The sequence below is a fragment of the Choloepus didactylus genome, chromosome 15 (assembly GCF_015220235.1).
Source record: "Choloepus didactylus isolate mChoDid1 chromosome 15, mChoDid1.pri, whole genome shotgun sequence".
Lineage (NCBI taxonomy): Eukaryota > Metazoa > Chordata > Mammalia > Pilosa > Megalonychidae > Choloepus > Choloepus didactylus.
Window position 1 is genome coordinate 11,565,576 of NC_051321.1, and position 21,044 is coordinate 11,586,619.

At 35.9% G+C, this 21,044-nt stretch overlaps 1 protein-coding gene across 9 annotated transcripts in view; it reads left to right on the forward strand.

Moving 5' to 3' along the window:
- ATE1 (arginyltransferase 1) overlaps positions 1 to 21,044 on the forward strand; it is a 217,904-nt gene that overhangs the window by 90,373 nt on the left and 106,487 nt on the right. For all 9 annotated transcript variants that reach the window (XM_037803975.1, XM_037803974.1, XM_037803969.1 and 6 more), the window contains 2 exons: positions 2,831 to 3,012; positions 8,053 to 8,152. In XM_037803975.1, coding sequence (XP_037659903.1) covers positions 2,831 to 3,012; positions 8,053 to 8,152 — 282 coding nt within the window. The remainder of the gene's footprint in view (positions 1 to 2,830; positions 3,013 to 8,052; positions 8,153 to 21,044) is intronic.

Sequence of the window (21,044 nt, forward strand, 5' to 3'; positions counted from 1 at the left end):
TATGGTTGCTTCCAGTTTGGGTTGATTATGAATAAAGCTGCTATAAACGTTTGTTGGTAAGTTTGGGGGGTTTTGTGTGAACCTAAGTTTCCAAATCAACTGGATAAATACCTAGGTGCTCGATTGCTGGATCATATGGTAAGACTATATCTAGCTTTGTAAGAAATTGTCAAACCATTTTCCAATATGACTATACTATTTTGCATTCTCACAGCAATAATTGAGAGTTCCCTTTGCTTCCCGTCCTTACCACCATTTGTTATTGCTGTTTTTTTTTTTTTTTTTAATTTGAGCCATTTTAATAAGGGCTATCTCATTGTTGTTATAATTTGCAATTCCCTAATGACAAATGAGATTGAGTATCTTTTCATATGTGATTGCCATCTGGATATCTTCTTTAGAGAGGTGTCTGTGCAGATTTTTACCCACTTGTTCATTGCATTATTTGTGTCTACTTAGTTGAGTTTTAAGAGTTCTTTGGATGCAAGTCCTTTATCAGATACGTGATTTGTAAATATTTTCTGTCAGTCTGTGGCTTGTCTTTTCACTCTCTTAACAGTGTTTTTCCCAGAGCAGAAGTTTTTAATGTGAAACAACAACGACAACAAAAACCCAATATGTGAAAAAAAAAAAAGTTTATCTTTTTTTTTCCCCCTGGACGGTGCTTTTGGTGTTGTACTAAAAAACTCATTGACAAATCCAGGGCCACCTAAACTTTTCTTCTGTGTTATCATTTAGAAATCTTATTGTTTTGCATTTTACATTTTAATCTGTGATTCATTTTTTTGACAGGCATAAGATCTGTGTATAAATTGATTTTTTGCACATGGATATCCAGTTACCCCAGTGCCATTTTTTGTAACAACTGTCTTTTCTCCATTGTATTGCCTTTACTCCTGTGTCGAAGTCTAGTTGACTGTATTTGTGTGGGTCTGTTTCTGAGCTTTGTATTCTGTTCCACTTCTCGATGTGTCTATTTTTTTGCCAGTACCATGCTGTCTTTATTATTGTAGCTGTATAGTAAGCCTTGAAGTCAGGTGGTATCAATCCTCTGATTTTGTTTGTCAGTATTGTGTTGGCTATTTGGGGTCTTTTGTCTTTTGATATAAACCTTAGAGTCAGTTTGTTGATATCTATAAAATTGTTTGCTGGGAGTTTGATTGAGATTGTGTTGAATCTGTATATCACGTTAGGAAGAATTGACATCCTAACAATGTTGAGTCTGTCCCTGAACATGGAATATCTCTCCATTTATTTAGGTCTTCTCTGATTTCTTTCCTCAGAGGTTTGTAGGTTTCAACATTTAGATTGTATACCTTTTTTAAAGATTTATATCTAAATACTTCATTGCTTTGGTGCTGTTGCAAATAACATGTTTTTAATTTCAAATTCCTGGTATATAAGAAGCAATTGACTTTTGTTTATTAGCTTTGTATCCTGCAACCTTGCTTATTAGTTCCAGGAGTTCTTGTATTGATTCTTTACGATTGTTTACATAGACAACAATCCTGCTGTCTGTGAATAAAAAAAAAAAAAATTATTTCTTCCTTACCAATCTCTGTACCTTTTATTTCCTTTTCTTGTCTTGTTGCACTAGCTGGGACTTCCAGTACACCGTTGAATAAGAGTCATGAGAGAGGACATCTTGACTTATTCCTGATTTTAAGGGGAAAGCATCTTTTTAGTTTGCTGAGAGTTTTTAATCATGAATGGATGTTGGATTTTGTCAAATGCTTTTTCTGCATCAATCAATATAATTGCATGATTTTTCTTCTTTTGCCTGTTGATGTGGTGGATTACTTAATCATTTTTTGAATATTGAGCCAGCCTTGCATATCTGGGATAAATTCCACTTGGTCACAGTGTATAATTCTTTGTATACATTTTGGATTTGATTTGCTGGTATTTTGTTGAGAATTTTTGCATTTATGTTCAAGAGAGATACTGGTCTGTAGGCTTCCTTTCTTGTAATATCTTTATCTGACTTTGGTATTAGCGAGTCTGCTCTTTGCCACTTTTCCTTAATCTCTTCTAGGTTTTGCTCATATACATTCTCTGTCACTTTAACTGGGTAAATATTATTTATTGTTTTGCATTTGTTTGCTTGACTATTAATCTCTAACATCCATTCAGTCTCTAATAAAGCATTTTTCATAATTTTCCTTATATGATTATTTAAGAATAGTTAATTTAAAATCACTTTGAATTTTGAATTTTAAAATGAGACTTATCACTCACCTAGCTATATTTACAGAAAGATAAGTATGCTTTGAAGTCTCTAGATTTCTTTGTGGGATTATAGTTACATTAAGATAATGATGAGGAAATAACTTTATTTTCCTTTGGATAGTAAGGAGAAATGTCATAGCCCTTTTAACTTGTGTAGGAACTCTTATCTAGGAAAAATAATAGGATCAAATGCCTTGTCAGTGCAGGGGTGGTCACAGAACAGGGGCTGACCAGAAGTATGGAGACAGCTCTCCTTTTTCAGTTACCTTCTTTTATGTTTTCCATCTTTCTCTCCCACACTATTTTTTTCCCAACTTTTGGGTGGAACAGAAAAGCACAATTTAGTAATTTCTTATCCTATAAAATGTTTATTTCTTCTGTCAAATTTGGGAGAAAATTAGTTGGAAAAAAATTGATATCTCTTCTTTTGTTGAGCCAGAGCTTCTGTAAGTAAAAAGTTTTGCAGCTGAACAGATGTGATCAGGGAACAAGAATTTGCTCACCTGAGTAAAACAAACTATACTAGATTGACTTTTAAGATTTCTAATATAAAAAGAAAAATGGCAAACTGTTGGTGTTGGTGTTGTGTACTTTTTCACAGGTTGAGACTCTGCCTAATGGGCCAGATTGTGGTTACGGCTCCTTTCACCAGCAGTACTGGCTCGATGGAAAGATCATTGCTGTGGGGGTGATTGATATCCTTCCGTACTGCGTGTCGTCCGTGTATCTGTATTACGATCCTGATTATTCACATCTGTCTTTGGGTGTCTACTCTGCACTACGGTAAGATTGCTTCTGGCAGTTGTAATGGGTCAGATAGAACTACAAATCATTGTTCATTTGATTGTATTTCATTATATAACAATAGAAATCCTGCTAGGTAGTAGATTATACTAATTTGTTGCTCTGGCTTTGAAGGGTTCTGTCTAGTGTATGACAAGTCACTGTATTTGTGGGATGCTCATATTGTTTATACATTTATTTAACCCCCCCATCAGAACCACTTATCTACCTTAAATGTTGTGTATTTTCATGTCATTGCTACATATATGTTTTTTCATTATTAATTAAAAGTTAAAGGATCTGGTGTAAATAAATTAAAGCAATATGAGTCTGAATATATATACAGTAGTGTAAAGGTACAGAACAGGGCCGGATGCCGCTGGCTGTCAACTTGACTGTGATACTGATAATTCCCCTTTTAGGTCCATGGTGGCAAATACATGCAACACAGCACAAACCTTTGTAGGTGTATTGTCCTAGTGGCAAGAAGATTAGGGTTTTATTCGTTGAAAATGTTTTTCTTTATTTTTATTCCTGCTTGTTCGTGTGTATATGTGGTAGAGGCGGGGAGGAGGGTTGGAAATTATTTCTCTTTTGTTTGTCTGGGAGCTTGACTCTCTTTTTCTCCTTCTGTGTCATTGTGTTGTTTGTCTCTTTATGTTTCCTAGGAATTCTGATGTTCACATATTTCAAGTTATGATAGAATATGCTTCTAGAGTACTTATTTTAATCATTACATATGTTCCTTTTCTTAGTTATAGAAGTGGAAGAGTTGATATTACTCTTTTTTATTGAGATATATTCACATGCCATACAATATATCCAAAGCATACAATCAGTTGTTCACAGTACCATCATATAGTTGTGCATTCATCACCACAGTCAGTGTTTGAACATTTTCATTACTGCAGATGATTTTCCTTCTTAATCAGCAATTTGATTGTTTTTAAAATTCTGGTCCATAATTAATGATTTTTGTTGTTGTTTCCATGGCTCACAATGCAAAGAAGTTCTTCATCTTGATATTTTTCACCTGACTTTTTCTCTTAATACAAAATTATAACAAATTCACAATTGTACATTTCTAACTGATATCTTTAATAATTTTTTATTTTTCTTGTATATTTAATTGCGTTTTTTGTATAAGGTAACATGAACATATTCATGGCTCTTGTTCTTGAGATTAGAGCAGATGATTTAAAGCATTCATATTTTGTAACCTTAGAAGTTTATATTTGCCCACATTATATAACTTCACAAGTTTATTTTATTTCAGAAAAAGATATATCTCCTTTTTACCAAAATCAGCCAATACTTGGAAATTGTTGCTGTTTTCTTTTTATATCTTTACAATATGTAGCTTTAGATTTTTCTAGACTTTCAGATGAGCATTAAGAATAATACTCATTTCCTACGTAATGAATCCCAGTCTATGTAAGAAATGTGATTGCAGGTCTCAGGAAACGAAGAGATGGTTTAGAAATCCGACTGTATTTGAGGTGTAAAGTAATCAGTTTTTTGAAATATCAGAAAGTTCTATTTAATTGGTATGTCTCTTGAAAGTCCTATAGCTGGAGAGCTTTGAGGAAGTAGCAGAAGAGCTTGATAGCATGAAAGCTGTTGCAGTTAGTTGAGGGACTAAGTTTCTACTGCAGTGTGTCTTGTGACTTCTTTTCATGTTCTGAGAATGTGAGCTACTGGCCTTACAGAAGAGAGGAGAAGCTGAGAGATTGACATTTTGAAGCAGAATTGGGGAGAATAGGTTACAAGTTGCCTATATTTCAGTGAAACCTGGTTAGATGGTTTTTCCTCCATTTCTTTGGTTTCATAAACAATCCTACAATCAGTTTAAAAGTTTTTATTTTTAGATATTTATGTAATCTAGTCTGCAGATTAAACATGTTTGAATTGGGGATCATGAGCAAGGCTTTTATTTACGTATTTTTAACAAGTTGATTTTTAGGAATGTAATTTATTTGTTTAACAAATATTTATTGAGCACAATGTATGTGTACTGGCACCATTTATAGAAGTGGGGCCAACAGAGTTTCTAGCTTTGTCAAAGCAGTCAGTAACTTAGAAGAACACCTACAGCGTAATTTTAGATACTACATAACATTGTGGTGAAAATAAAATCAGTGGTGGTAGGCATGAGGCCTGTACTATACAGGTTGGTCAGAAAAGACCTCTCTGATCAAGTAGCATTTGAGGGGAGGAGAAGGAAGGGAGCCAGTCATGTAAAAATCTGAGGGTAGCAAGTCCAAGTGCTTTGAGGCATGGCATTTGCTTGCCCATTTGGAATAAATGAAAGAAGGTCTTAAAGGCTAGGGTCTGGAGAAGGATGCATAGCATAAAGTGGTATTCAGGAAGGACAGAGAGGTAGGTGGCATTGGTGAGGAGGGGGCAGATTGAGCAAACCTTGTAGGTCAAGGAAGGAAGCTTGGATCTTACCTAAGTGTGATACCAACCCAACACAGATGTGTAGGGAGGTTACCCCATCTGAATAGCATTGTAAAGAACGTCTTCATGTTCTGTGTGGGGATTATGGAGGGGCAAGAGAAGAAACAGGAAAAACAGTATAGAGGCTGTTGTCATCCAAATGAACCATCGTGGTGGCTAGGACCTAGATATTCGAGGTTGAGTTGGTAAGATACGATCAGATTGAGGGTATATTGTGGAGTTTGAGCCAACAGGACTGCTAGTGGATTGGTTGTGGGAGTCAGAAAAAAGAACATTTAAGGATGACTCAGGTTTGGGGCCTGAGCAGCTGGGGGGCTGATGATACAGCTCACTCACATGGGCAGGACCCAGAAGGAGTGCCAGCCACCATGGCTAGGAAATTCCTTGTGAACTTTATGTGGTCCTACATTTGTTACATAAAGGGAGTGTCAGTCACAAGGTTTTTACAATCACACGATCACACAGTAAAAGCTGTATAGTTATATAATCATTATCAAAGATCAAGGCTACTGTATTACAGTTCAGCAGTTTCAGGTATTTCCTTCTGACTATTCTAATACACTAGAAACTAAAAAGAAGTATCTATATAATGAGTCAGTAGTCATAAGCATTTGTTAAATGCTAAGTTCTCAGTTATGTTTCCTCCCTCTCATTTGATCGTTCTCTCAATCTTCAGAGATACCTGGGCAGTGACCATTTTAACTTCTTCTTGCTGGAAAGGGGTATTGACCTTATGGGGTAGAGGAATGAAACTGGTTTATGTTCCTGGAAAGACTTCTTCCTCTGGGTTTCAGGTCTCATCTGGCATAGGAATAATCTGAATGCCTTACGTTTCTGAAAAAATAAATTTACTAAGTAAAACTTTTGTAGAGTCTCAGATAGAGCCCAGGGTATTCTTCAGGGTTTTCAGAAATACTGCTGGTTGTGGCTTGGCATACTGTGGCAAATTGCAATATCTGGCTGAAGCTTGCATAAGAGTAACCTCCAGAATGACCTCTCAACTGGTATTTGAAATCTCTTAGCCACTAAACCTTTATTTTGTTTCATTTCTTTTCTTTTCCCCCTTTTGGTCAACATGGCATTGTCAATCCCAGTCATCCCTGAGAGTCATGCCCCACATTGCCAGGGAGAGTTACATCCCTGAAAGTCATGTTCATGTAGGGGAGAGAGTAGTGAGTTTATTTTCAGAGTTGGCTTAAAGAGAGGGGCCTTATGTGAGCAACAATAGAGGTTCTCTGGAGGTGACTCTTAGGCATAATTATAAGTAGGCTTAGCTTTGCCCTTACAGAAATAAATTTCATAAGGGCAAGCCTTAAGATCAAGGGCTTGGGCTTATTAATTTGAGAGTCCCTAATGCTTGAGAGAATATCAGGAATTCCCAAGGTGAGGAAGTTTAATAGTTCCACATTTTTTCCCCAGTTACTCAAGGGGACTTTTTTTGTTGTCTGCCCAAAATACTCTTGACTGTATCAGGGTATTACATTAATCTGTACAGAATAACAAGATCTCATTCCCTATTCTAGGTTCCATGTAATTAGACTGTTTAAATAAACTGACCAGACAGGTTAAATTAGTTAGTGTGCTACAGAAAAATTAAATTTTTGGACAAAATAAACATCTCTTCTGTTGGTCTCACACTCGAGTTGAAGTTTAAAATACAGACAGTTAAAGATGAGTTTTTAAGGTAATAACCCTTCAAAGATTTAAATTTGAAACCCCAAAAGCACAATATAAAAATTGATTTCTCCTTGAATTTCAAGCATCCATTGCTACACAAAAAAAAAAAAAAAAAAAAAAGGAAGATGAAAGAAAGGAAAGACTAAGAAACATGAAACAAATAATTTTCTTATTCTTTAGAAATATATTGAAGTTTTGCTTAAAACTCAAATGCAACTAACACTCATTCTGGGCAAGTAGAATGAAATTCTGTGCCAAGATTTATCCAAGTACAAAATAAAATCATATCAGACTTGGGCATTGCAGTAAAGATACAGTTTCTTTGTTCAAGAAATCCTTGCCTATGCCAACAAATAGAGAAACAGTAATGAGATATGATTTTTTCCCTGTAGTTTTAGGGAAAAGATATATTAAAGTAGCATCTAGATATAGCAAGGAATTATACATCATAAACTGCTGAAAGTATTTGCACGTAATTGGTCATATTAATTATTCTGTAATGCTCTTAGTTGTCTTCCCAAAATGTATTAACTTTTGAGTTTTCTTAAGTATTCTGTACTGTTTGTAACTTGGTAAGCCAGATTCTTTGATTACCCCAAGACATATGTTTTAAATCATATTAAGTAGATCCCTTTAATTTTATATGAATTTTAGAACAGGTATTAGCCCAATACAGGGTAAAACTTGGAACTTAGGTGCATTTGCCCAAATAATTTAGTTTTATTGGCGACTCTGTAGTAAAAATCATCTTAAAGTGCTTTTAAAATTGTTTTTCTTTCATGACAGATTTTTGATAGCTTAATGTCAGATTTGATCAAATATTTGTAATCAAATTATATAATTCTTTGAATATTGGAACCAGAATTAACTGTACCTTCATCTTTTTTCTTCTTCTTTTGGCAGAGAAATTGCTTTTACTAGGCAACTTCATGAGAAAACATCTCAACTCAGCTACTATTATATGGGTTTCTACATTCATTCATGTCCCAAAATGAAATATAAGGTAAAATTGATTTTGTTTCACGTGTGTGCTGTAGTTTCAGTTGCTGAAAATCAGTGCTTTATTAAGTGCTTCATAGTTCTTATATTAAAATTGCTTGTACATTTCTGACTTAGATAATAAATTATCGATGTTAAATGTATCTTAAAGTTTTCACAGAACTCTATATATTCATTACCTCCTTTTTCCTTGCCACATAGGCACTTAATAATTATTTGGTTAGTGACTTAATCTGTAGAAATTAACTGAATATATAAAAATCCCAGATAGTCTGTAACTTTCAAACACTTCCTGCAGTAAGCCCACTAAGAAATCTACCTTCTCTGTCTGTGCATCCTAACCCATCCTCCCATCAGCCCCCATTCTTTCTCTCTCCAACAGTTCTTTCCTTTATACCGGATCACAGACCAGAGAAACTGGAACTCTGTGTAAGCAGCAATAAGATATTTCTGATAATACAGTATTTGCAAATATTTGTAAGGTTTTCATTATAGATAAAATGAATATTATTTAAAGTCTTTATCTTGGAGCACAGGATTTGGAACTTTGGAAAAAAAGGATGAATAGGTTATTAAGAAAGTTTCTGAGGTAGGGTTTACTAAAATCTGGGGTGGAAGAGGAAAGGGTTTATACAGGGGATTGGATTTGACCGAAAAGAAACAGAAGCCCAAGAACAAGTGGTCTGATGGGGAGACACATTTCAAGGGGAAGGAGCATTGCAAGTAAGGATTCATAGGTGGCAGTGCCCATGGCACATTTACGGAGGACAAAGGGTTACCAAGGGTCACTGCAACGGCCCTGGAAAGCTAGTCTACGGCATTTAAGCAGTTGGGCGTTGTGGAGAGTTTTAGAGCCAAGAGCATGGCATGTGTAAATAAAAAGATATAAATATGTTCATATTTGTAACTAGTTTTTAAATTATAGGAATTTTAAAGCATACACAGAAGTGAAGAGAAAATTCTACTCTAACCTCCACATACCCATTACCCAGCTTCAACAGTTGTCAATTCATCTTACTACATCTTTTTCTTCACCCCCAGACCCAACTCCATCCCCTTTAAGTTATTTTGGAACAAAAACAAGATATCATTTCATCTGTAAATATTTTAGTATGCATTTCTAAAAGATAAGAGCACTTCGAAAACATAAACAAAATGCCATCATCACACCTAAAAGTATTAACAATATTTCTAAATGCCATTTTTTGTTTGGTCAGTGTACATATTTCCCCAGTTGTCTCATAATCTGTTTTTTACTGTTGATTTGTTTGAATTAAGACCCAAACAAGGTCCATACAATGCATTTGGTTGATGTGTCTTTTAATCTCTTTAATCCATAAATTTCCACTCCTTTTTTTTCCCCCCTTACAAGGTAACAGTCCACAAGATTTGACAATTAACTAACTGTGGGAATAATCCAGAATGGTTCCAAAGCTTTGAAATTAAGTACTGAGTGGCTGGGAAAGTGATGATTCCATCGTTAGAAATTGTGGATTATAAAAGGAGAAATGGCTTTGAGGGAAGGATGCTAACATGATATCTTGCTAGTTTTGTGTTGACAACCCAGATAGTCAGTGTTCTGCTGACATTTGGAGGTTCTTTTTTGTGCTCACATTTAAGTGTACCTTGTAGATAACTTCTTAATTTTATCTTCAAAAATTTTCTTGATACCTGAATTATTAATTTACTTGACAGGCCTAAGCAAAAGTTTTCTGAACAAGGAAGAAGTGTGAGGATTTTTCTCTTTGCCCAAAAATGCATATTTGAAACTTTTTACTAATGTTTTCTCCTTCTAGCTGTTTTCAGTGGTACCAGCTCTAAACTAGTTCAGTTATACAATTACAAGACTCAAAGAAAACTGGCCACTCTATATTCATCTTTCTTTAATGTAGCACTTGTGCATGAGCCATGCTAAACAGAAGTATTTTCATACCAGTCTTGGAGACTTGCAGGGATCATGCTTTTAACTACCGTCTTTAATAGGCATTATGGCATCGCAGCATATCCCTTGGCACATTTTTCCTTATGCCTAAGCTAAATTCTAAATTGCTCTTTATTACCATTTCTCCTTTTTTTGTCTAATGGAAATGTTGAACATATGCTTCATCATCCCTTTCCTCTTCATGAAGACTCAACTCACACCTTTGCTGATTCTAGTCCAGACTAAATATTTTATGTTCTTTAGTCTCCTTCCTAGGTAGAGCTCACTTATAAAATGGAACTCTGGCCCATATCTAGTTTTTAAAGGTTTTAAAAAATGTCCTCTATTCTGTTCAATCTGGATTTATCAATTTCCAACCTAAATTCGTCAGAATTATAGCTTAAGAACATTTCTTTTCTTTTCTTTTCTTTTTTTTTTAATTCCAGTGCATGAGTGGGACCCCTATCCTGCTAGCCTTCTGGCTTACTTCATTCATTAAATGTTTAATGCACTCCTACTGGAAATACAGCAGTGAACCATACAGACAAGGTTCCTGGTCTCATGGAACTTGCATTCTAGTACAGAAGGCAAATATCAAATAGGGATAAAAACTGTAGAGATTTAAACTTGTGTGATTGGACATTAAGTGGGTGGGCTACTTTAGATTGTGTGGTCAGGGATGGTTTCCTAGAGGAGTAACATTTAGGCTAAGATTTGAATCACAGGAAGAAGTCAACCAGTGGGAAGATTTTGGAGTGGCTAGGAGAGGTGCATTTCAGGAAGAGACTAAGGGAACAGCTAATGCAGCGTTCCTCAGCTTTTGAGTTGCTACCACTAGATCTGTGGTCATCAGTTCTGGCTGAACTTTAGAATATCCTGGGGAGCTTTTGAAAAATACTGATGCTTGGGCCCTACCTTCAGAGATTCTAGTTAATTGGTCTGAGGTTAACCATGGACATCAGATTTTGTTTTCCCCCCAATTTTGGAAGAGTCTGATGTGATATCAGGTGTTAGTACCACTGAACCAGATTTAGTTTTATACATCTGAAAGCCTAATGAAGGACTGGAAAGATGATTATTTCCCATTTTAAAGTTTGATATTTTCTGTTTATTAAATTCTGAGTCACTCAAATCAAAGATCACATCTTCATTTTGTGATCTGGGGCTTGGGTACATAGTACTGATAGAAGGCAAACTAACATGGAATCTTCCAGTTGGGTTCTCCCACCTGAAGGGCTTTACCTATACTATTCTCTCTTGTTGTCCTCTTTCTCTCTCCCTACACACCATTCTTGCAAACTCCTCCTCCATCATTTCTTAGCCTAGCAATCACTTTCTCCAGAAATGTGTTCCTGATCCTAAGACTTAGGTTTGACCACCTACCCGCCCCACCCAACTCCCATAGCCTTCTACATTTCCTCTGCAAACTCTTCAAGTCTGTCTGCTGTGCATAATTCCATGAGGGTCCAAAAGATGTTTGTCATCTTCATCATGTATCCCAGGTACCTAACAGTGTCCCTGGCACATAGTAGATGTTTAATATTTAATAGACACTTGTTGAGTTAACAAGTGAAAATACTAATGCTGAGGGTCAAGAAGAATGTAGGATAGTAAGAAACTCCATTTGTTTAGCAAATATTTATTGATGGTAAATAGAATAGCTTCTGCTTTTCGTATAGGTTATAACAGTAACAGACACACGGATGGTTATAACAGAATATGATAAGTACTGTGACTGGGCATCACAGAGTCCTGATAAGTACTCTGATAGCAGTGGGAGGTGGTGACACAGGATTTTGTAACAGTCTGGAGAAGCTGCTTAACTAGAGCTGGTCTCAGTATTTGCAGCATTGTAATGGGAATGATGTAGGAATGGTATGTATTGTGTTGTTATCTCCATACAACTCTATAGTCTATCCAGTGGGTAGTATTTTTGAAATTATTGCCTGTACTTTTGATGGAACCAGGCAAGGTCTCATGTTTGTATACTGGAAAATAGCACCCAAACTTCCAGATGGCCTGTTGTGCTATTAGCCAGGCCTCTTAGTTAGTTTAGATGCTGGGGAAAAGGAGAGACTTGTATTTGTTGATACCAATTGTGTATCTCTATGAAAATTCCCAGGATTTGGACACTTGTCTTTTGCTTAGAGGGAAGTTGCCCTGAACTATATATTATGGATTGGTGTCACAGCATTGTATGCCTTTCAGTAATAAATCTGATGCTGTGCCACAGGGTGTCTTTCAGTGTTGGTCTTATTTGTTCAGGATAATAATGTCTCTTAGAACTCTAGATATTTGTTGTCTGAAAAAAATGGCTATTTGACTCCCTTGACGTAAGGAGAATTTGATATGGTTTTGCTAGGACTCGAGGCTGCATACCATCATTGATGACAGTCTGACTAATATTTAGCTCAAGGCCATATATGTCAGAAAAGAACATTTTTAAATATATTAGCACAAATGTAATATTCCTACTTATTCCACAAACCGAACTATTGAATTTGAGGAGCACAATTCAGAAGATGTGGCAGAATGCCATGGTATTCGTTTGGTCCCTATAGCAATTGTTCTGTCAGAAGCCAAGACCAGATTTGTGTTTACTTAGGGATAAAGATAGGCCGTTCAGGAAGATTCATGGTCACTATAGAGTAATGCCATTTCATATCTGTTTTTAAAGTAGAAGTTTCTACTCTCTAATAGAGCCTAGAGCCACAGATGTCATTATAAAAGGAGTGCTGGTAACTGATTATCCACATTCCCTGGTATTAGTTCCAGGTATAGGTTAATAGAGATCACTTCAAAAGCAGATTGGGTTTTCTTTTTAATGCAGTAAAGCTAACATGAAAACTTGTGTTTCCACGTGGGACTTTCTTCCTGTCATTTCTCAGGAAATTAGTGTTTTCCTAAATCATGAATCCTAAGAAAAATCAGTTGAGAAATCAGGAAATTGGGGGAAGATATTGCAATTCTCCTTCAAGAATTAAAGCTTTAATTGTCAACATAGAAACGTTACTGGTTTGAAGGAATGCACCTATGTCAGGCCTACACTGACACGTGGAGCTGACATGTAAGGTTGGCATCTCCAGGAACCAGGACAGGAGTGTGGGAGAGAGCAGTCACACACTAGCACTAAGCACTAATTGCTCGCTCTTGCTTGTCACTGTTGCCATGTTATTGAGTGTGTATTTATGCTTCTGTCTGCTGCAAATAATGATGTAAATAAAATAAATATTAGTAAGTATAAATATGAAGTATACCTTACACAAGTCCTATAAATGGTGTTCCAAGAATACCAAGTTTTGAAAGCAAAATGAGTCCAGTTATAACTCATGATTCTGTGTAGTACTGCTAATTTGCTAGGAGAGCCGTAGGTTTCATTATATTCAAGTAGTACCCACTAACGTTTGCTTGCATTTTCCAGTGTTTAAATATTCTCTATAGGTTGTAGTTCTTTGTCAGTAATACTAATTGTAATATTTCTTATTTATTAAACAATTTTTCACATATCCATGATAATGAGTAAAGAGTATGAAGAATGTTGGAAGCATTTTAGGACTAACTTAGGATTTCAGGAATTCCCATTTCTCATTCCTAAACCCTGAAAATTATTATCTCTTGGAATTTGGAGACACTATTAAAACCTATAAAACTAGCATTGTGGTAAGGTTACATTGTGGAAAAAAGTTTTGGGACTAAATTTAACCATTCAAACAAAACTTTAAATTTCTTCCATTGTATTATATTAACACTCTCTTTTCTTGGAAGAGAGACTTCTGAAAGTTTGCGGAATAGTTAGTGATTTTGGAGATATTCGTGAGACAAGAATGATGAAATATTTGAAAAGTAAATTAATTTCATAAAACCAGCATTTTCCTGGTCTGGTTGTTTGAACATTTTCATGGCCCTCAAGAATATGTTGATTTTATTTTTACATTGATAGCTTAAAAAAAATGTGTCCCTTGTATTATGAGTGGTGATAAGTAATTTTAGATAACTGAGGAGTAAAAATATTTTTTGTTTCAGTTAAAGATGTTTTATATTTTGAACAAATGAAGTGGCACATCTGGTTAAAAAAGTGGGGATTTACAATCAGAAAATGTGGTGTTCTAAATTGTAAGGTGTATATTGGCCTAAGCATGAGTGTTTGTTATTGCAAATTGAATGTTTAGAACTAGAGACCAAATGACAGCCACAAAAACATGCAGAAAATGAATTGCATTCTATTATTAAATCTCATTTTCAAGAGGGAATGGAGGAAAATTTAGGATGTAACTATAATAATAGTTAAAAGCTTATCTTCTTTCTTAGAATATAAGTATTCAAAGCATTAGTAATAGTGTATCTTTGCCATATTGTAAAATATATATGGGAAATCTATAAAAGTATTTTCCATCAGGTATTAAAGACAAAAGGAATACATTTTCAGAAATGGGAATATTTTTAAGAACAAAGATGGAGTAATCTGTCAAGTGCCTGGTACATTCTAGACCCTGTGGATATAGTTGTAAGCAGGATGGATATGGGCTCTGTCCTAATGGAGTTTGCAAAATAGAGAGGCATGTAGATCATCACACTAAAGAGCATAAAGTGGTACCAAGTGACACATAATTGTGGCCTAGATTAATGCTTCACTTGGATTTTCTTGAATAGATTTCAACTTGTTGACTTATAATCATCACCATATAATATATCTGTTGAATGATGCACAGCAAATTATTTAACAGCAGGTATGAGATACACAAAAGAGCTCATTTTACCCCACTCTCTTTGATTGAGTAATGAGCTACCATGAAGGCATGCTGAAATGATGAGTTTATGGCTTGAGAGACCCATGATTTGATAAATTGTTTCCAAAAGTGGCCGCCATCAGTTCCTTTTAATGGAATTGGCAGGCTGGTCCACCCATCAAGAGGTAGAGTCTGTTTCCCTCACCTTGAAGCTGGGCTGGCCTTCTGACTTTGATTAATAAAATACTATGGAAGTTAACTATCTGGGACTTCTTGACCCAGGCTTTAAGAAGAATGGCAGCCTTTACTTCCTTAATCTTTGAAGCCAACATCTTATAAAAGGTCCAGCTACCTTGTTGAAGAGAGAGGCTACCTGCTAAAGGATGTTTCAGCCCCAACCAAGCTCCGAGCTGAATGCAACTGCATGATTGAGCCCAAGTGAGACCAGCAAAACCACCCAGCTGAGCTCCAGCCAACACACAGAGTTATGAGGAGTAATAACTTGTTGTTTTAAGCCAGTACATTTTGGGGTTGGTTTGTTACTCAGCAGTGAATGACCAAAACATATGGTGTAGGTATAGAAATCATATCTTCATTCTTTTTTGAGATGTGCAGACTCATGTCCTGGATTGAGCTGATCTGAGAACTGACTAAGAAGTTTCTGACGGGTCAAAGAGAGAGTTTTGGTAAAGTCACTTAATTTCCATGTGCAGTCATATCCAGAGATGTGCCCATTTGATTTATGAGTTAAACTTTATGAGACATTTAATTTAATAACTTAACTCTGGGCCTATAAAATATTTCTTAACATGATGACAAATGTGGATTTTCCTTGTGATAGTGGTGAGCACTGCACGATGAAAATCACCATGTGCTCATCTTCATAGTTACATAGATGGCATGTGTTGCATTAATTCTCCTCTCAGAGTACTCATGGTCTGCCAGTTAACATTTATATTCTTGTGTATTTCATTCTCTTAAATGTGCTTTTGATGGAATTTGGTTTTACTGTTTTGTGTGTGTTTAAAATAAAGGTTACCTTACGTAAATATTACATAATCAGATATGTTTTGTTTGTGGCAATAGCCTTACATGTAGGGGACAGGTTTGTTACAAAACATTTCAGTGAGAGCTGATAAATAGAATCGCTAATGAAAGGAAATTGTCTTGATATGTTGTGTTATCATTGCTCATATGAACTTTTAGAGTGATTGTGGCCTTTTTAATGGAACTTGTTGCTGTTGTAGCATCAGTCAGTATTAGTTTGGGCACCCAGGAACTGGCTGAAATAAATGGAAATTTTATTTTCATTTAGATAAGAGTTTGTCCTTGGAGGGGTTTTCCTGCTAAGGCCTGCTAAGGAGATGGTCTGGTTTCCTGTCTGCCATCCTGAGTGATGCTTGTCCTCCGGGTCTGTCTCCTCTCACAGTTCCAAGGTGATCGCTGCCTGTTTGGTCATCCTAGGCCTACAGCAGTGATTAGAATAAGAAAATAATAATTTCTTCTCCTGTGGCTCTTTTTAAGAACAAGGAAACCGGAGAAGCCTCCTGGCAGGTTTCACACATTTCGTTGGTCAGAGTTGTGCATCAGGTCCATGCCTGAACCAGCCACTGGCAAGGGGAATGGGATTAATTTAGGATAATGTGCCCATGGTAGGAGGAACCCCTTCCTCAAATACATGGCACTGCAGAGGGTGAACCCCTGAACAAAGTTGTTTATTTTCATTCTGCACTTAGAAAAAGTATTTCTTTTTCTAAGTGAACTGTTGGTTTATAACCATAAATATGTATCTATTATTTGTTATCTGTGTAATCTGTATTATTGTGGAAGGAATAACCCTTTATTTGTTCAGGTTTTAATTTGCTGCATAGTGATGTTCGTGGTATTCATCTGATTTTATTTTCTATCTCTCTATGTTTGGTACACATTCCTTTCTAAATTAATCCTGTATTTAGTTAATTTCATGACTCACAATTTTATATATAGGCTTTTTTTCTTTTTATTTGCCTTATTCTTCTTTTTCTGACTATGAAAATAAATATTTACATTTTTTGCTTTAAATTGTTTAATTTTATTTAGTTTGTTTTCTGAAGTTTTTTTAAATGGATTTTCCTATGCTTTCAAAATGTTTATCTTTGCATGTAAAACTTAGACAATATTCTCTTTTTTGACCCCTTGCCACACATTTCTGAGGAAATGATTCTATTTCATTTGAAAATGAAAATTGGAGTATATAGACATGGTGTTAGGCATAATTAAAATATTTTCTTCTCCATGTTTTATTTTAGTGCTGCTCTGAGAGCATTCTATAATCTGAAGGAGGTGTTTTGACTGAATTCTTTATCCAGACTTGTAGGCAGGCCAAAGTAAACAGAGTGATTTCAGGCAGTCTGCTTTGGTATCATGACATGGCCAGACATCAGATATCTGAAAGAACAGAAAGAGTTCTGAAACATCAGAAAAGAAACAAAAGGCTAATTCATCTGTGATTAACCATTCTTCAACCAAATGCCTAGCTTGATTGTGGTCAAACAGTACCCCTGGAATTCTATAGGACTTTGCCCAGAAGAAAGTATTTGGCATTACTGTTATAAAAGCAAGTACAAAAAGAAAAAAAAAAGTTTTTAGAGCTGCATCTGCAAAATCTTATGCTACTGAAATCCCCAACCTCCCAAGCTTTTCAAAGTTTCCTGACCAGAGAACTTAGTTAATGTTATTTTACCACAGTCTTGCAGCCCATGGTGATGTGTGTGGGTGCACGTGGTTGTGACTTTGCTGCTGCTGTGTTGAAAGGAATACGATTATCTCATCAATTACCCACAGCACAGAACAAAATACTGGGTTTTTTTTTTTTTTTTCTTCACTCAGCATCCACTTTTGTTGATGTCAGGTGTCCAGTGAGACATTTATCGGTAGTAAAAATTACCTCAGAACTGTTTTAGTAAGGGACTTGTGATGCCTCCTAGAGGCTCTGGAAGGTAGAGGAATTCTTGTGCTCATCACAAATTCTTGTTTCCAAAATTGTCACGTGAGGAATCATACAGCAGCTGTTCCTGAAAGGTCATCTGCTCCATGCTCCTCATTACACGTGAGAAACTTGAAGCTCAAGATGGGCAACTTGCCCAGAGTTTCCATGAACTCAAACTTTAATTTCAGCAATATTGAGAGTTCGAAGTTAAGAATTGGAATTCATAAAATGGCACTGCTTAGCAGATTTATGATGAGGTATATATAGCTGTTAAATATGGAGAATCATAAAATGCTTATCATGTTAATTAAAAGTAAATGTTAACTGAGGACTAAAGCACATTTAATCATGGGCGATACCTTTCTCGTTCTTCTCATCTCTGTTTCTACGACAAAATAGAAAGCTTGGTGTATATTGCCTGATTCCCAGCCTTTGAAAAGTATCACAATCATCATGGAGCTTTTGAAAGATTTTAATGTCTGAGCTCCACCCCAGCCTACTAAAGAAGAAAGTTTCCTTCCTTCCTCTCCAAAGCCCATTCTTTGGCTGTCGGCATTATTTTATGTAACCGTGAACTCCCTTCCTCCATGCTTTATGCTCTTTCTTGCATCTGAAGTGTCTTTCAGTTATCACTGCATGTGCAAGTCATAGCTTCCTTTCCAGACCAAGCTCATGCACCAATTCTTCCTTGAAGCCATTCTTTCTATCTCCCCACCTCACCACCCCCAACTTTACCCCACTCCCTGTGTGCTGAAGCTGGAAGCAGTCTCTCCAGTTCTATGAACTCTTCTAATTTATAAGTGCTTTCTCTGTAGCTCTCCTTGGGCTCTAGTTGTTTGTAAGTGTATGTGATTAACAAATGCTTATGGAGGGCCTGCTTTGTTTAAAGCATCATGCTGGATGCTGAGGCAAAAGAATAATTATCAGAAATGGTCCCTGTTTGTCAGTTCCTAGAGCAAACCATGTCTTATCTGTTGCTATTGGCAGTGCCCAGCAAATTAATTGGCATATAGAGGGTGCTTGGTGAGTTTATTGACATGTGCTTTTGCTTGTGGAAAGCAGACATCTCTCTTCATGAATAGCACAGGGAAGTAAATGAAAAGTAGTGAGAACTGAGTCTGGAAATGGCCTTCTTCACATATGGTTCTAATTGATGCTTTGGGCTTAGGAAAAATTTAAAAGTCCCATCTCAAATATGTTTTATATTTTCTGTGAGTTCTTTTCTTATTTACCTGTAGTTTGTTTTTCTTTAAGTAAACTTCTTACTGAAGTATGGTGTATAGAGAGAGAAGTGTACACATCTCAAGTGTACAACTTGATAGATTTTTGTAAAGTACAGTCAGCACCTAGATTAAGAAATAGAATATTACCAGCACCCACAAGTCCCACTTGTGCCCCCTTAATTCTCTCCCCCTGTCCAGAGGTAACCACCATTCTGATTTCTAACACCACAGATTAGTTTTGCCTTATATAAATGGAGTCAGTGAACCTATTTTTATGTGTGATTTGCTTACTTCTTTCAACATTTTGTGAGATTTGTCTGTTAGTTGAAGGAAGCAATAGTTGGTTCATACTTATTGCCGAGTATGGTGTTCTATTTAGTGAATATACCACATTTATATGCCCAGTCTACTGTGGATGATGGACTGTTTCTAGGTTTGGGCTAATACAAGTCTGCCGTAAATGTTCTTTTACATGTCTTTTGGTGAAAGTGAACTTATGCATACATTTATGCTAGATATGTAGACCTAGATATGGAATTGCCAGATCATAGGGTATGTGTATGTTCGGGTTTAGTTAATAATGCCTGTGATTTCTGTAGTGGTTGGACTAATTTACACAATCACACACCCCAGCAGTGTGTGAGAGTCCCAGTTGCTCCATATCATGATGGGTGTGTAGTGAGGGTGTATCTGGTTTTAATCTATGTTTTGCTGTTGGCTGATAACAGTACCTGATCATGCATGTATTGGCTAATTGTAAAGTGCCTGTTCAAGTCTTCAGCCCATTTTTTGTATTGGGTTGTCCATCTTAGTAATTTGTAGGAATTTTAAAACTAGGTAAGAATCCTTTGTGAAATAAATGTACTGCAAATGCCTTCTTCTACTCACTGCTTTCCTTTTCATTCTCTTAATGGTATCTTTTGATGAGCAGAAATTCCTTTGTTCAAGAAATTTTTGCCTATATTTCCTTCTAGGAGCTTTATAGTTGTACTTTTCACAGTTAGTAGTCCAGCTGAAATGGAATTTTGGGTATGGTGTGAACTAGGGTCCAGACCAGTTCCTCCTACCTCCAACCCATGCCTCCATGGAAAATTCCTTGTAGGTTCTTAGGGGCTCTGGCATGCAACTATCAGCTGATGCACATTTGACTCAAATTATTTCTCTGCCACTAGTATTATGGGAAAATGTTCCCGTTTTCCTTTCCCTTTTTCAGACTTGGCATTAATTCCAATAACTGAACAAATCACTAATTTAACTTTAGATTTTCCCCCAAAGAATGCTATTGGCCAGTCTGTTCTATAGTGAACTTCAGTTCTACTGAAGGATACGTAGATAAGTCACTTAGTCTTGTAGATTTCTAACAAATAGCTTTTTTTAAAAACTGCTGCAGAGAGCTTATTTAAGTAAAACTGGATAATGTGCTCTGAGGAAATTCAGTTAAAAGAATCATTAAAACACAATGTAGAGCTCTTTATGTATTAATAGTTGTGGTATTATTAACTATTTGTCATTTGTCAGTCACATCCCCCATTTTGTCATTTGCCTTATATCACTCTTGTGTGTTTGTGTGACCGTATAGACATTTTAAATTTTTATGCAGAAAAATCTGTTAATCTTTTTTCCTTTAAGTTTTCTGGTTTCTGTAAAAGGCTTTAAAAGGCCTTCTCTACCCTGGATATTAAAAAATTATCATATTTATGTTCATTGATGTGGAAATCACACCATATTGTTTAGTGAACAAAAACAAACTGCAGTAGCATTATTATATGATTTCATGTAAAATTATGAAAACTATTATTATTTAAAATGTTTGTATATATGTATGAAAGGATGTGCTCTGAAAGGTAAACAGTGCTGCTTTCAAATGAGTATGTATTATATTTATAATCATTTTTTTTTTTAAGTTTTCATTTGGGGTAAAAAGGGGCAAAAACCAACTGCCAGGATTACAGTGCATATCAAGAGAATGGTATTAATTAGTTTATCATCACATTCCTGCCCTTGAATACACCATTCACCTTTAAGTTAGTATAATTTTCAAGTTAATGAAAATGCAT